The sequence below is a fragment of the Aotus nancymaae genome, unplaced genomic scaffold (genome assembly GCF_030222135.1).
Source record: "Aotus nancymaae isolate 86718 unplaced genomic scaffold, 86718_ANA_hifiasm-v0.15.2.pri h1tg000006l, whole genome shotgun sequence".
Lineage (NCBI taxonomy): Eukaryota > Metazoa > Chordata > Mammalia > Primates > Aotidae > Aotus > Aotus nancymaae.
Window position 1 is genome coordinate 35,105,762 of NW_026988417.1, and position 16,226 is coordinate 35,121,987.

Sequence of the window (16,226 nt, forward strand, 5' to 3'; positions counted from 1 at the left end):
CCTGAAAGATATAGTCTTCAATCTACTATTTTTTCTTACTTGAATAAAACATATAATCTACTGTTTACTGTACATATTATAATTTAGATTATTTCAATATGTTTTTTAACATTTTATGCATATAAAGGGAGGAGGAAATGGTAAAAATGTATAGTTTCAATGAGTCTTATTGGAAGAAGGAATGGTAATTAGCTGAACAGTAAATCTGCCTTTATTTTTCACTGGTGTACTTTCAAATATAAAGGGCTTTAATTCAGTCCAATAGAGGTACCACTTAAAAACTGTAAGAATGATACCATCAGTTCTAGGGGTTGAATAAAAACTCAGTGATACTTACCATACTGTGTAACAAATGCTATACAGCTGTTCACTATAATGGGAACGTCATTTTTGCTGAGCTGCTGATCTTGTAAAGCATTACCATCTGTACCTGCTGCTTTTTCAATTGCAGTATGCCAGACTGTGAAATCCAACTTGGTATGCCCATGGATGTACAATGTTCTGTAAAGTTTAAAAAGCATTTCAAATTATAATTTTGTTTTTTTTTTTAATCTTACTTTAAGATAGATTATCCTAAAATCCACACAATCGTGATCCTGTCTTACCTATTGTAATGGAAGCTTTTCTTTTACCTCCATCCACCATGAGCTTCCACTCAATCCCTTTTTTGCCTGTATAGTTACACCACTCCATAGCATTGAGGAAACTCTCTAAATTTATGGTCTCACTTTTTTCATTTCCCAGCCTCTTTTATTCTGTTTCTGAATAACTAAACTAAAACCATTGTGCACCTGTGACTTCTAATGGAAATTTCTGGGTATGTTTTTCAAGGCTTTAGAATTGCTGATTTTATCCCTTCAAAAGAGAAAAACTAGCATTCAATTTGAATTTTATAGCACAATTCTTTCTGGATTTTCCTCCTATCATTCTGGTCAGTCTTTCCCAATCTCACTTCCTCTTTCTGAATGACAAAGTCATAACCTCAGCACACACAAAAGCTCCATGGACTCTCCAGGGGCATATCATTCAGGCCAGTGGTTTCATCACTCCATATAAATTAGTTTACTTCCAAATCCCTATTTCCAGGCTATAACTTTCACAAATCAGATCTCCATGAGACTGCATAGCAGGAGAATAGAGCATCTGAGAGTGGGAATGACAATCAGACTTTCTGAACTTCAATTTTATCTCTGCCATTTATTTCCTTTGTAACTTTAGACAAGTCAACCTTATTTTTGCTTCAGTTTCATCACTGGCAAAATAAAGATAATAATAGCACCTAGGACAACACTCAACAGACATAACATTAATGACTAATGTATAGGCCATAATACTAAAGAATATTTATATTTGGGCACCTTCACCTTAATGTGCAATAAGCATATCAATGCTTTTGCTCGCCCATACCAAGCTCTGGCACCAAAAATTGTCCATGTACCCCACCAGTAACCAAATTCTGCTGACTACAGTTTTCCAGCATATTCACTCTGTCTCCTCTCTTTTCCAAGACTGCCTTATTTCAGATCTTCATGTTGTTCCTTGAAGTCCCTGCAGACCCTCCTTACAGAATTCCTTTCCCAATTCTCAACACCTGTAATCTCTACTCCTCACTACTGCCAGAATGATCTTTCTAAAATGCAAAACTAATGACATCACTTCCAGATCACTGTCTTACTGTTCTTGAGTTTTCAAGATGAAAAAATCTTCATTATCTAGCCTATATTTTTGCCTGCAACTTTATCTCCTATTCTCTTATACTTAAGACACTCAGGAAACACAAACACACACACAAATGCACACACACACATATACCCTTTAGGACACTCAATAAACATAAACACACATACACACCCCTTAGGACACTCAGGAAACCACACACACATGCGCGCGTGCGTGCGCGCGCGCACACACACACACCCCTTCATGGATTTTGTAGTACATATTGCCTGTTCTTTGGCTGGCTACTCCAAATCTTCTCCCTAAATTATACTCCAGGTAAGACTCCTTGAGAATGTTCTTGATCTTCCTCTTATGCTTAGCATGTCACAGATACTCCTTCTCAATCTCTCGATGGTGGCTTTGCCCTGCATCGTGTCACCTGCTGTAGCTATGTGAAATTTTTAGCCACTAAACCCCAACATTTGCACAAGCAAGCAAAGAAAGTATTTCAGTATCTCCAGTCATTATCAAAGTGTCTGGCATTTAGTGGATACATAACAGTTTTAAAGACCTATCACTAGATACAAAGTTTGCTTTGAAACTTAAACTAATTATTGATGTATTTTAAGTATATTTACACCAAAGTAAACTATATAATGTTGATCACAGACTGTGATAGGGCTAGTTTATATTCAACCCAAAGAGACATGAATAAACTTCATGAATTCTGGGGCTTTGGGGGCCAGGGGTGGGTAATAAGGTATGCAATCTTTTACATTTCTGATAATCACTGTACCTAATTTAAAAAAGAAACAAAAAACTTTCCTTGGTTTTCTTTCTTGAAATGCTCCTGTAAGAAGACACAGATACCTGCTCCTTATCACACTCATTTCTAACATCTGAACTTGCTACAACTACCACTATTTTACTAATACTGGTGCTTGTAATCCTCATCTCTTGCTTTTTGACATCTCTATCTATTGCTTTTATTTTCCACAACACCACAGCAGTCCTGACCTCTAGGTTTTGTAATTTTCTTTTTGAAGAATCCTGAAACTTGCTCTAATACTCCTGATATGCTATAGCCTTTTCATTTATTTTATATCATTTTTAGCTCAAAAGCATTATTGCTGGGTGTGTTTGTCTAAATGGTATTATATAACTCAGGTAATTTTTTTGAGAAATATCAAGCCTCTAGATTATGTGAACGTAGTCAAAATTACGTCTTGCTATATTCACAAGTTTAGGTAAAGAGAAAAACTTTTTACATAATTTATCTAATAATTGGGCTTTAAGTATGATATAAAATCTTTGTAACTATTTGCTTATAAGTAACTACAATGGGTGTTTCAGCAAGCAGTGAAAGAAATCCAAAATGCAATGGCCCTCCTACAGTATGAGTATAATTCTGCCATAAACTGTGACATTTTCGAATTTCAAATTTTCTTTCTAGTCAGAAAAAATATCCTAAGATGATGAGTTTAGCTGTCTCCTTGTGAATTAGTGAAGAGTAGAACTCCTGAGTCAACTTGTCAAAGGGCAAATCCCAAAATATATATGTAGTGCAATAGAGGTTTGACATTTAACAGCATCAGTGTACTAACTTTCCTCTCTAACGCTTATCTAAACTTTGTGCACACTGAATAAAGCATCAAAAGATATTTTCAACACAAATGCTGGTCGACTTAGTGATTTCAAGTGTTATCAAACAATAATTTTCACATTTCTGGATAAGAATTCCAAGGAAACATTTATTTACATCCTGACAATCTGAAAAGTAATGTTGATGAACTCTAATTACAGAGAACTTAGTTAATCTAATTGTCCATTTTCTAAACATAAATTTCAAAGGGCACTTCAAAGCCATATAAAGAAATATTCTTATTTGCTATAATGAATCAAGGCAGTTCAATAAGACCTAGAAACCAAGTCCTAGGACGAACAAATATAATTATCTTAAAATTGCAATATAATAACCATAAAGCATAAACAGTCATATTTGAGCCTAGTCTATGACAAGAACTAGAAGTGTCTTCACAAATAATAGATCAATAATTGGACCACAAAAAAAAATAAATTTGCTCATATAAACAACATTTTAAACAAAAGTGAAAAGCAAATAAAAGACTCCACATAGATGGCTGGAAAAGATAATACCCTAACTATTTACACAAAAATAAAATAGTAAGTACTCCACAGAAATATGGTCATCAGCTATGGAAAGATAAGTCACAGAAAGAATTAACCAATGTAACCACAAACCAGTCTGATGATCAAATATATCTATATGTATACAGATACATATATATCGATATATCTATAGCTTTATATATCTATCTATCTATATATATCTTGTCAAAGGGTGAATCCTTTTGTGGATATATGTGTGATATCTATCTATATATTAGTCATATCACATCTAAGATTCATAAAACAGAATTTCCTGAACAACTTATTACAAAGTCTTGTTTTTAAAAATGAAATTTGAAAAAGTCACACTATTCGAGACACACACACACACACCCCTACACACATGTACACATATATATGTAAAATCAATGATGTGTCAAAGGGGATTTATCAAAGACCTAACATATAATGTTCATTACTAAAGTATAACAAGATGAACGCAGTATTTTAAAAATTGACTAGATACTCTAAAAAGAGATTTGAAAATATGTTCTAAGAATCTTAAAATATGTATGCATTACTTTTGACAATTCCAACCATAGGACTCTTTCATAAGTGTATGATTTTAAATGAAGACACAATATCTGTTTCTTCTAATATATTTCTGTTCCTTTCTCATGCACATGTGCACATGCACACCAACACATGCATTTAGCCAAGCATTTAAAAATGGAAATAAATTGAAATCCCAAAAACTAGGGAAAGGGTTAGTGATTTAACTACATCCAGAGATATATATGATAAACGGTAAGTGGTTTAACTACATCCAGAGATACATATGACAAACTTAGTATAATGAGCAGAAAATACATAATTGCACATATGTATAAATTCAATTGCATTTCCTAAAATGTTAAATTAACTCTGGTAGAAAACTCATGGACATTTTGTTTCCTTCTTTATACATGCCCATGTTTTTAAAAATGCAATTAGAAACAAATCACGTAAGTCGAAGTTTTGACTGATCCCTTGAAGGAAAAGATATTTAAAGCCTTTAAACCATGCCATCTTAGACTGTCATTGAGCTTTTGAGCCAGATAACTGGAAATATCTCTGTCAAGCTTTTTTTCCATATATGACTAGGAAACTAAGAGCCAGAAAGAATGCGTCTGAGGCCTTAGAACTAGGTAGGAACTGGAAATTTGAGCTACTCAGTACTAATCTAGTTCATGAGCCTTCCTTTACCTGAGGAATTAGATCTTTATAATTTAAAACTCTGGTCCTCAGGTCCAAAAATGCTCAAGAAGTGAAATGCTGATATGCGTCTTTTTGTGGCCTTTCTTCTTAGTCCTATCACACCTAAGATTCACAAGACGGAATTTCCTGAACAACTTATTACACAGTCACACTATTAAAATGGACATGAAAGATGATCTACTAAAGCCACTCCTAACAGAAGATCTATTTCCCTTCTTCAAGACTGCACTCTTACATTCTGCCTTGAAAAGCATCCTAGGCATGTTGGAAACGGAATAGATAGAACTTTGGAGTATAGCTTCAGAAGCATGTGCTGTGCATTTTTTCGTTTTTTTAAAAGGGTTTTCAATAATGTATTATTATTATTATATATATTTTTATTTTATGTTATGGGGTACGTGTTCAGATCTTGCAGGCTTGTTACATAGGTATACACATGCCATGGTGGTTTGCTGCATCCATCCCCCCGTCACCTACATTAGGTATTTCTCCTAATGTCCCTCCCCAATCTCCCCACCCCCTGCTATCCCTCCCCTAGACCCCCACCCCCAGACAGACCTCAGTGTGTGATGTTCCCCTCCTTGTGTCTATGTGTTCTCATTGTTCAACACCTACTTATGAGTGAGAACACGCAGTGTTTGGTTTTCTGTTCTTGTGTCAGTTTGCTGAGGATGATGGTTTCCAGTTTCATCCACATCCCTGCAAAGGACATGAACTCATCCTTTTTTATGGCTGCATAAAAATTCCGTGGTGTATATGTGACACATTTTCTTTATCCAGTCTATCCTGGATGGGCGTTTGGGTTGGTTCTAAGTCTTTGCTAATGTAAACAGTGCCACAATGAACATACATGTGCATGTGTCTTTATAACAGATTGATTTATAATTATTTGGATATATACCCAGTAATGGAATTGCTGGGTCAAATGGTATTTCTATTTCTAGATCCCTGAGGAATCACCACACTGTCTTCCACAATGGTTTAACTAATTTACACTCCTACCAACAGTGTAAAAGTTTTCCTATGTCTCCCCATCTTCTCCAGCATCTGTTGTCTCCAGATTTTTTTTTTTTTTTTTTTTTTTTTTTAGAAAGAGTTTTGCTCTTATTACCCAGGCTGGAGTGCAATAGCGCAATCTCAGCTCACTGCAACCTCCGCCTCCTGGGTTCAAGCAATTCTCCTACCTCAGCCTCCTGAGTAGCTGGGACTACAGGCTGCAGCACCATGTCCAGCTAATTTTTTTGTATTTTTAGTAGAGACGGGGTTTCACCATGTTGACCAGGATGGTCTTCATCTCTTGACCTAGTGATCCACCCACCTAGGCCTCCCAAAGTGCTAGGATTATAGGCGTGAGCCACCGCGCCCGGCCCCCAGATTTTTTAATGATCGTCATTCTAACTGATGGTAGGTACCTCAATGTGGTTTTGATTTGAATTTCTCTAAATGACCAATGATGAGCATTTGTACTTCCTAAGCAAACTCTCAAAGCAGGACCTGCTTCTCATCCAAGTAGGCTTTTGGTTTTGTTTTCTTCTGGAAAAGTATGAATTTTGTTATTGCTGAGTGATGTGTGGTCATTAGAACTTTTAAAGCACTTATTTTAAGTGTATGGTTTGAAACATTTTTACAAATGTTTACACTTGTGTAACCACCACCAGGATTAACAAGTAGACCATTTCCATCACTCACGACGTTCCCTCATAACTCTGCATTGCATCTGAACCCCACCCACAATCTTAGGCAAGAACTGATCTGCTTTCTGTCACCATTCGTTAGTTTACCAGTCTAAGACTTCATAGTAATGGAATTACACAGTATTACTATTTTATGCCTGGCTTCTTTTACTCAGCACAATGTTTTAAAGATACATTCACGTTCTTGTTAATATAGATCCATTTATAACGATAATCAGTATTTTTTATATGAATATACTGTACTCTGTTTACAATTCACTGACTGAAAAACATTTGGGGTCTCCTCACTCACTCTTTATTATAAATAAAGCTGATTTGAATATTTGTATAGGAGTCATTTTGTGGACATATATTGTGATTTGTTTTTGGTAAATACTTAGGAGCTCATTTGTTGGGATGTACAGTTATTTGTAAACTGGCTTTTTTTAAAAAAACAAAAACCTGCTAAACTGCTTCCCAAAATGAGTGTACTATTTTACAATCCCACCATACTTGCCAACACTTTGTACTGTCACATTTTTAAAAATTTAGTTTTCTCAGTGTGATATTATTGTGGTTTTCATTTGTATTTCTCTGATACTTAACTTTACATGTGCTTGTTATTGATATATACTCTTTTAGACATCTCTATTCATTATTTTTTGCTATTTTACTGGGTTTTTGTCTTCTAATTGAGTTATATATATTCTGTCCATATTCTGGATATGAGTCACATTTGAATAGTATCAGTGTATGATTTCTTTTCATTTTATTAAACATGTTGCTTGAAGAACAAATTACAGTTGAGTTTTTCACTTACAGTTCCAGTATTTGTGATTTTCTATAATCTCCTTGCTTTATCACACTGAACCAGCAATAAATTGTTAAATAGAAGTGGTGGGAATAAATATATTTGCCTAATTCCTGTATTTGCAATAATTTGTTTGATTATATTGGTCATAATATTTTCTATTTTAAATATTAAAAGGATTCCCAATAAAGTTTCCCTTTTCATTTCTGACACTGGTAATTTGTATCTTCTATCCTTTCTTCTAGTTAAGAGTTTTATCAATTTTCTTAACTTTTCCAAAAAACATCAGAAATTTACTAACTTAATTATTAAAAAGAGCTATTGGTGATTGCAATTTTCTTTTTTTAAAAAATATATTCCATTCATTGATTCTTTCTACTGTCTGTATCAATTCATTCACTGAACCACTTTGGGTCTACTTTGCTCGTTTTTGGATTTTTAAGGTAAAAGTTTAGAGGACGGATTTGATATCTTTTGATTTAATGTAAGCATTTAAAGCTTTAACCTTCCTTCTAAATAGCGTAATAGCTCCATCACACAATTTTGCTGTTATAATTTTATTATTATTGATCAAATATTTCTTAATTTTTCCTGTGATCTCTACTGTGAAGTATGGGTTATTTGGAAACATGTTTAACTTCCAAATTTTATTACCGAATTAAATTTAATTGCTTTTTGGTTAGAGAAAATACTCTAATGTTACTCTCTTAAATTTACAGAAACTTATTTAATGGCCTATCATTTAGTTTATCTTTGTGAATGTTCCATATGCACTTGGAAAATAACACGTATCCCACAGTTGTGGGTATAGTGTTATAAATACATACATACATATGCACAAACATGCACATATCAATTAGCTCAAGTAGTTCTGAGTCTTCTATGGACAGTTTACTCACTTGCTGTCTTCTTGTCCCATCAGTTAGTAATAGCCAAAAGCTGAAATATCTATGCATAATCATGGGCTTACTTATTGCTCCTTTTGTTGTTACTTTTTAATTTCTGTAATCTGAAGCTCAGTTATCAGGTACCTACATACTTAAGAATGGTATGGCTTTTTGATAAATTGCCACTTTAATCACTGGAAGATGTCTCGTTTTCCCTGATAACATTCCTTGTCCTGGAATCCACTCTGATATTAACATGGTTGCTCCAGCTTTCCCATGTATGATTTACATGGTATAGCTTTCTATTTCTACTGTTAACAAATTTGTCTTTATATTTAAAGTGTGTTTCCTATAGCAGGTATATGCTGTGTCTTACTTTTTAAAAATCTATTCAGGCAATCTCTACCTTTTGACTACAGCTTTAGACCACTAACTTTCATGTAAGTAAGTAAGCCTACTCTCCCACCATTTGTTTTCTATTGTCCATCTCTTTCTTTTTTTGACTTCTTTTGAATTATTTTTTCTGAATCTATTTCACCTCTGCTACTGGCTTAATAGCTATGCCTCAATCTATTTTTTAGTGGTTGCTCCAGAGTTTTAACATGTATTTGCAGAACCTACTTTTAGAGAATATTATACTAGTTTATATATAATAGTCTTAAAATGTGTTTAAAGTTTTCCCTTCTTGGCGTTTACAATGTATCCTAACTCCATATGTGTTACTGAGTGTGCTACATGTGCTTTCCTGTGTTCCTAATTCTTCCTTACAGATCTAGGATTACAACAGGTATTATTTTCTTTCAACTAGGAAAATTTTAATGTTTCTCATGGCATACATCAGAATTCTCTCACATTAGTTCAGTCAAGATATACTTTATTTTGCTCTCAATTCTGGTAGATATTTTTGCTAAATAGGGAATTTAAATTGACAACTGCTTTTGTGTGTGTGTGTGTGTTTGTGTGTGTAGTATTTCCCCGCAAGCACTTTATAGATTACAATGTCTTTCGGCTTGCACTGTTTCTGATTAAATATCCTCTTCTTTGTCCGTGATATTGAATGTATTTTTATCCTCTAATATTTTATTTTTTCTCACACTGGTTTTTAGGAATTTTGAAGGTACGTCAATATTAGCAGATGTATAGATTTATAGTTTTCATCTAATTCAGAAAATAGCCACGTTTCTTCAAAGATTTTTTTTCTGTTTCCATCTTTCTTTTATCTCATTTTGTGATTTTAATCACATTTACATGAAATTGCTTGACATAATCTTGTAAGACACTGAGTTCTGCTGATTTTACTTAGTCTCTTTTCCGCTGTGCTTACGTTTTGATAGTTTCTATTGTCATGCCTTCAAGTTCAATGATTTCTATTCTTTAGAATCTACTCTGACATTAAGCCTATCTAGTGAAATTTCCTTTTCAGATATTATATTTTTCAGCTTTAAAAGTTATATTTCATATTTTAAAAATTATATTTTTTCTCATTATGCTTATATTTTCCTTTAGATCTTTGAATATATTTATAATATTTAAAACTACATTTTAAAGTCTTTGCTAATTCCATTACCTTTCTCATTTCTGGATCTGTGCCTATCTGGTTTGTGTTTTTTTCACATTACTAGTAATTTTTTTTTTTTTTTTTTTTTAGACGGAGTTTTGCTCTCGTTACCCAGGCTGGAGTGCAATGGCGCGATCTCGGCTCACCGCAACCTCCGCCTCCTGGGTTCAGGCAATTCTCCTGCCTCAGCCTCCTGAGTAGCTGGGATTACAGGCACGCACCACAGTGCCCAGCTAATTTTTTTGTATTAGTAGAGACAGGGTTTCACAATGTTGACCAGGATGGTCTCGATCTCTCGACCTCGTGATCCACCCGCCTCGGCCTCCCAAAGTGCTGGGATTACAGGCTTGAGCCACCGCGCCCGGCATTACTAGTAATTTTAAGGATCTCCTAAACATCATGAATGTTAAGGTGTTGAGTGTCAGGATTGTGTTGTCTTCTTTAGAGAGATTATTGATGACTGTTTTCACATCATTTGCCTGTTTGACCCAAGACAGCTAAATTACTTGCAGAGCAGCAGATCCTTTGAAAATCTGTTTTTAAGCATAGTAAGATAAAAATAGAGCAACCTTTACTCTAAGCCTGATCTGATGTAACGTTTATACTGTTATTTTTCTTGGGTCTGTACTAAATACCCCAAGTTTTTAATGAGGTCTAACTTGGCTGGATGGAAGTTAATCAAATCCCTATGCTGTCTAAGCTGTGGGAATTTTTAACCCTTAGTACTCCGGGAATTGTTTCTCTGTAGCCTCTTGGAGTTTCACCCTACAAATATACAGATAATACTGAGCCAAAGATACAAAGGAACACGTATGAAGATTTCTGAAACTCTTTATGTATCTCCCTCTGCTCTGTACTCTCCAATGCAAATTCTAGCTACTGCAGACACTGAATTCCTAGTCCTACAATACTGTCACATTCTGCCTGGGTTTCTCCCTTCTCTGTAACATGGGTTCAGATTGTCTGCAGATAGAAAAGAAAGTCAGAGTGATTTTAAGGTTTACTTCATATTTTTTCTCTTTTCTCTGTAACCATAGTCCTGAAATGCTTATTGTTCCAAGGTCTGAAAAAAGCTGTTTCATATGTGTTATCCAGTTTTACAGTTGTTTAAGGTAGAAAGGCATGTTCCATGCAAGTTATTCTTCCTTGGTCAGAAAGAGGAGTCTGGCACAATTTATTTAGCTATTATTCCCATAAATTATCTTCATTTTGGTTTTGAGGAATGGAAAATACTTTTGCATGCCTTCAAATAAGAAACTGGAGCATAGAGACAGTATTTTAGTTAGAAACAGGCAAATACCAATTATTGAGAAAATATTCAGATGCAGAAACTGTGTCACAAGAATAATGCAGTAGGAAATATTATTTTAGCTTGTTTCTTTTGAAGCCAACAGTTCAGTGAACAGACTTAAGAAACTGGATACCCCAAGAAAGGCAAGGCCTCTAATTTTTGAATCTCATCTCTACACAACCACCACCAGTAGGTGAAATGTGAGAGACGGTCCTGTTACCAGTCTGCTCAAGCCTTTAATGGTGTTCCACTGACTACAGAATCAATCAAAAGCCTCACTTTTAACAATTTTATAAATAGATATATGTTTAAAAATGTCTCTTGTATCCTTGTAAAGGGCCTTTAATCCTTTCCAGAATAAGACAAGTTATGAATTAAATTTAATTGAAATTACTAATAGAGTATCAATCTATCTTTTCAGGACCAACGTCTCATGCTTCCTCCTCAAGCACTCAAGGCTAAGGCCAACCTACACTGAAGTTGTTTCTAGCCCATCCTATTTCTCTGAACCTATCATTTCCACCTCTTGGAATACCACAGTGTCTTTGGCCCCCTTCATTATTTCCTACTGAAGTCTCTCATAGGATTATAGATCCAGTTAAACATACTTTTCTTTAAAAAAAAAAACAAAAACAAAAACAAATACACACACACACACACACACACACACACACACATCTTGGAGGGATCTGCTCATTCTTTTGTCCACTATTTCTCCATCATATCATACTTATTTCTTCATAAGCTTATCTCCTGGTACACAGAGGTAATTTGAACTAAATGAAACAAAATTTCTGAAGCAAATAATATATGCTTTAAAATCTACCTTTTGTTAATAGCCATACATTCTCTTTACTACAATTTTCTTTAACATAAAATCACTTAATGTTGGCTTAAAGAGTCCCTTTCTTTTTTTAAAACCTGTGGGGGTGGTGAGAGAAGAGAATCTCTTGTTTGCCTTGGCAATAGTGACATTAAGCCATCTCTAAGAATTAAATCATCATAAAGTTACAAAAGCAGTCAAGCCTATATTGTGGGCAATAGGCTACTGTTTAATTTGCAATTACATGCACAATTTAGAAACCACTTTAAGATAATTCAGCCTCCAGAGTATTGCTAACATATTAGTTGCTATAAAACACATGCAAGGGGGGAAGAAAAGATCATATGGAATAAGGTGACAGGAAATAAGGAATATTAAACTTAGGATGTTAATCTCCCAAACTGAGAAAAGTAATCTGTTCCATAAGTGTGAAACATTGATAAAGTGTTTATTCCCCAGTGTTAGCTTCTTTACGTGAAGAATTTGCAATTAAAACTGAAATGCAGTCAGGCTTGGGAGCCATCAAGTGCATTGTGCTTTACTATATGTCAACCAAGGAATCTAAAACAAAAAAACACACCCGTCTTTTCTGTTTCTGATAACAGAGTTTACTTATTCACACTGTGTTTATTATAATCAACAACCTTTCAGCAAAAGCATAATGATAAGTGTCTCTGGCAATGGGCATGCAGCTATGGAATGTGAAAGTGGTAAACACAGTAACTTGTTTCTTTTAAAAAAATGTGCAGATGATGTGGGTTAAAGTGCAAAAATAGTTCTCAGATTTCGAGAAAAAGATGTAATTTTTTTGAACATTTCAGTCAAAGTTAATATGCAATTTCTTATTGTCCAGGAAAATGCCTTCTGCCTTCCTGACCTAGAATATTCACTAACAAGAGATATTTGACAACAAGATTTTTTTTTTTTGCACAAACAGTACTAAAGCCTAAAAGAAAAGCACAGAATCTAAGTCCCAATAACAGCATCAAATACCATGCCAGAAACCCTTAAGTGTAATCAAGAAAGCTTTATTTTCCAAAATAATTTTAAAGTATACAAAGAATACACATTCAAAAGACACCATCTGGAACACCTTCTGTTTAGAGCGTTTTAGAGCAAAAATGTGTGTAGAAAATATTACTGCAATATTTTTCTGTCTAAAGACACTCATGCTATGCATATAGAGAAAATGACCATGAAGATTAAAATATTAAACTAAATAGTGACTATAAACCGGGGATAATTATCAATTTATGAACATTTCCAGTTCAGGGGGTTCTTTCTCCTCCTTGCCTTTAAGAAACATTGATATATTTTAGCATTTTAATCAAAGGTAGATAAAAACAGGAAAATATATGTGAAATTAATTCATTAAATTTATGTATAATTTACATTTCTGGCTCAAGCTGTTACTAGCAAAAATTAAAGGTTCAAGCTTATAGCTGGTCAGTTTCTCTCTCTTTCAGTTATTCATACTACCGCTGTAGGCCATCAATATAAATAATTGGAAGTTGTTTTATTTCCAAAAGCCACAATTTTATCTGTCACTGACAAGTCTAACAGAATCTACTTTTGCTGACAGTCATTATTTCCCAAAGGGCTAACAGATCAAAAGGGAGATGAAAACAAGGGTGATACAATGAAATTTTCTCGTTTTGGCATGATACTCAAACAGCTTTGATAATCACAGCTATAATTAACTAGATAGGTTTGAGTACTGGGAGAGAAGTGCATATTTTCTATCTTGGCAAATGATACTATCATTCATAGCATCACCCAGGCCAGAAGCTCAGGGGCCATCACTCTTATCTCCCAGTTCACAAAGCAATTGAAAATTGACTGGTATCTCTCTCAACATCCCACTACCACATGGAGAAAACTATCGACATACAAAAACACCCACCAATTCTTCTTTTCTTACTGTTGCAGTTGAGGGACCTTGCTCTCTTGCTTGTACTCTCTCTTAGACCTTCAATCTCTCCCGTTTCATGTTTCTTTTCCATCAAAATTTAAACTTGCAAGTTTAAGCCATCCAAAAACAAACTGCACATATATGCCCTTCCGGGTCAAATCCCTTACCTAGTTAATCCTATGAACCTCCAGATATCTTTGAAAAAGTGACCTCACCACCTGTCTCGATTTATTCAGTTCCCATTCTTAATCTGATCTAGTACCTGCCTGTTCACTTCTGCTCTCCCCTAAGCCACCAGAAGGACTCCAAACCACTTATCTCACTGGGCATGTCCTTGTGTCAGCACTTGACATTTTTAACTGATCCTTCCTTTTTGAGACACTCTCTTCCTAAGCTTTGTAACACTTTGTAATCTCTCTTAGTTTTTGGGCTCACTCTCTTGAGTGAACAAGCAGCTACTTCTCCCTGACAAATTCCCCTAACCCTAAAATGATGTACAGTCATCAAAGCTCCAACATAGTACTTCTTCCTTTCTCCTTCCATATAATCACCCTAAGTAACTTCATCTTCTTCCTTCTTTACACTAGTAAGTCCAAAATCTGTATCTCCAACCTGTTAATCTTTTCATGAGTATCTAATAAAAATAACTTTCTCCCATCAATTTCTTCTCAGAAGTCTTCTAAGAACTTCATGCTCAACATGTCTTAAACTCATTATCTCCCAGGCTCTCTCCCAAACCTGCTGCTTTTCCCACTATTCCCTATATGATGTCTGTGTAGTCACAGAATACACACATATATGTGTATATGTGCATGAAAATAAGCAGATACGTAAATATTTTGCAGCATATAGGGTGCTGTGTCTGCCATTATGTATCGTCTTTGTTCTGTCAGCGTTCATAACCTCATGTTCTCGTTATCTGCTGGGAAGATTCTATACTCTTATGGACACTGTTGACCTCCCTTCTCTCTACTCCATTTTTAATTAGGTAGGAATTATATGGATATGTTGTTTTCTAATACTTTTATAAAAATGTTCTCTAATAAACATTTTTATTTTCTAATAAATGCTTAAATTTTGAAGTCTAGTAACTTACAGTGTCTATCCAGACTCCTGGTACATTTGTCGACTTAAATCCTGAGAAAGATCTCTTCAAAGATATTGGTAAATACTGAACATTTTAAAAAAATATTTAATTTATAAATTAACCTTACTTTAACTTCAAAATGAATTATTCTCTTCAATATCATATAAGCACGAGAAAACCGTTTAGGTGTGTAAAATGGGGCTTGGCGGTAACTGCCCCATTGTCATCACCGTATCATTGTTATTATCAGATGATTGTTGATTTGGAGGAAAAAGAAAAAGCAAGTAAACCAAAGATAAAAGCATGTGATAATATAGTTGCTTTTAAATGGTGGATATGGTACATTAGCTATGCAAAGAGATTTAAGGAAAATAACTTGGTTATATTTATCCTCACATTTCTCCAACTCCTATTATTATTCTTCACTTTCATAAAAATACTTTCAACGTAACTTGTTAGTAACATATAGAAAAAAACTTTCAGTTACTAAAAATGTTATTAAGTGTCTGTGACCATTACTTTGGAATTTCATTAGTTTTCTACTTATCCATGAACACAAAACATAATATTACAAATAGATTTCATCTCCTGATTTCTGGAGTCCAGGAGTAAAATCAAAACATACAAAATACCAAAATATTTGGTGTTCTGGCTTCCATATCTTGCATTCATGAGGGGGTGGACTGCATGCAGTAAGCACTAAATAGAATTTTATCAAACTGAATCATTCTAATCCATGTTTGCTCCATTTTAATTAAAACCTATATACCACTCATCAAATTCTTCATAGATTAAACAAAAGAGTACAAAAATATCTTAGCTATAATAACCTGAAAAATAAAAAGGATGAACACATGTGTTAAGCTGATGCTTGTCTATTTGTTTAAGACCATAAGCTCTGAGAGGTCAGACACCATGTCTATATTGTTTACCTTTTATATCTTCCTGCCATGGAATTAGCAGTCAGTGGGCATATATTAACAACTGTAAAACTGTATTTATGCTAGGACTTTAATGCCAAATTCTATCTATACCTAATAATTCCTCATTATTTCTGGACATATAATTAACAATACTCCCACAGTATAGTGAAATCATCATCTGGTACCAAAAATAAGAATCTAAAGTATCATTAACC

General features: G+C 34.4%; 1 protein-coding gene across 8 annotated transcripts in view; it reads right to left on the reverse strand.

Moving 5' to 3' along the window:
* Nucleotides 1-16,226, reverse strand: part of ARAP2 (ArfGAP with RhoGAP domain, ankyrin repeat and PH domain 2) — a 210,179-nt gene that overhangs the window by 65,823 nt on the left and 128,130 nt on the right. For all 8 annotated transcript variants that reach the window (XM_012474969.2, XM_012474970.2, XM_012474965.2 and 5 more), the window contains one exon: nt 338-501. In XM_012474969.2, the coding sequence (XP_012330392.2) occupies nt 338-501 (164 nt within the window). The remainder of the gene's footprint in view (nt 1-337; nt 502-16,226) is intronic.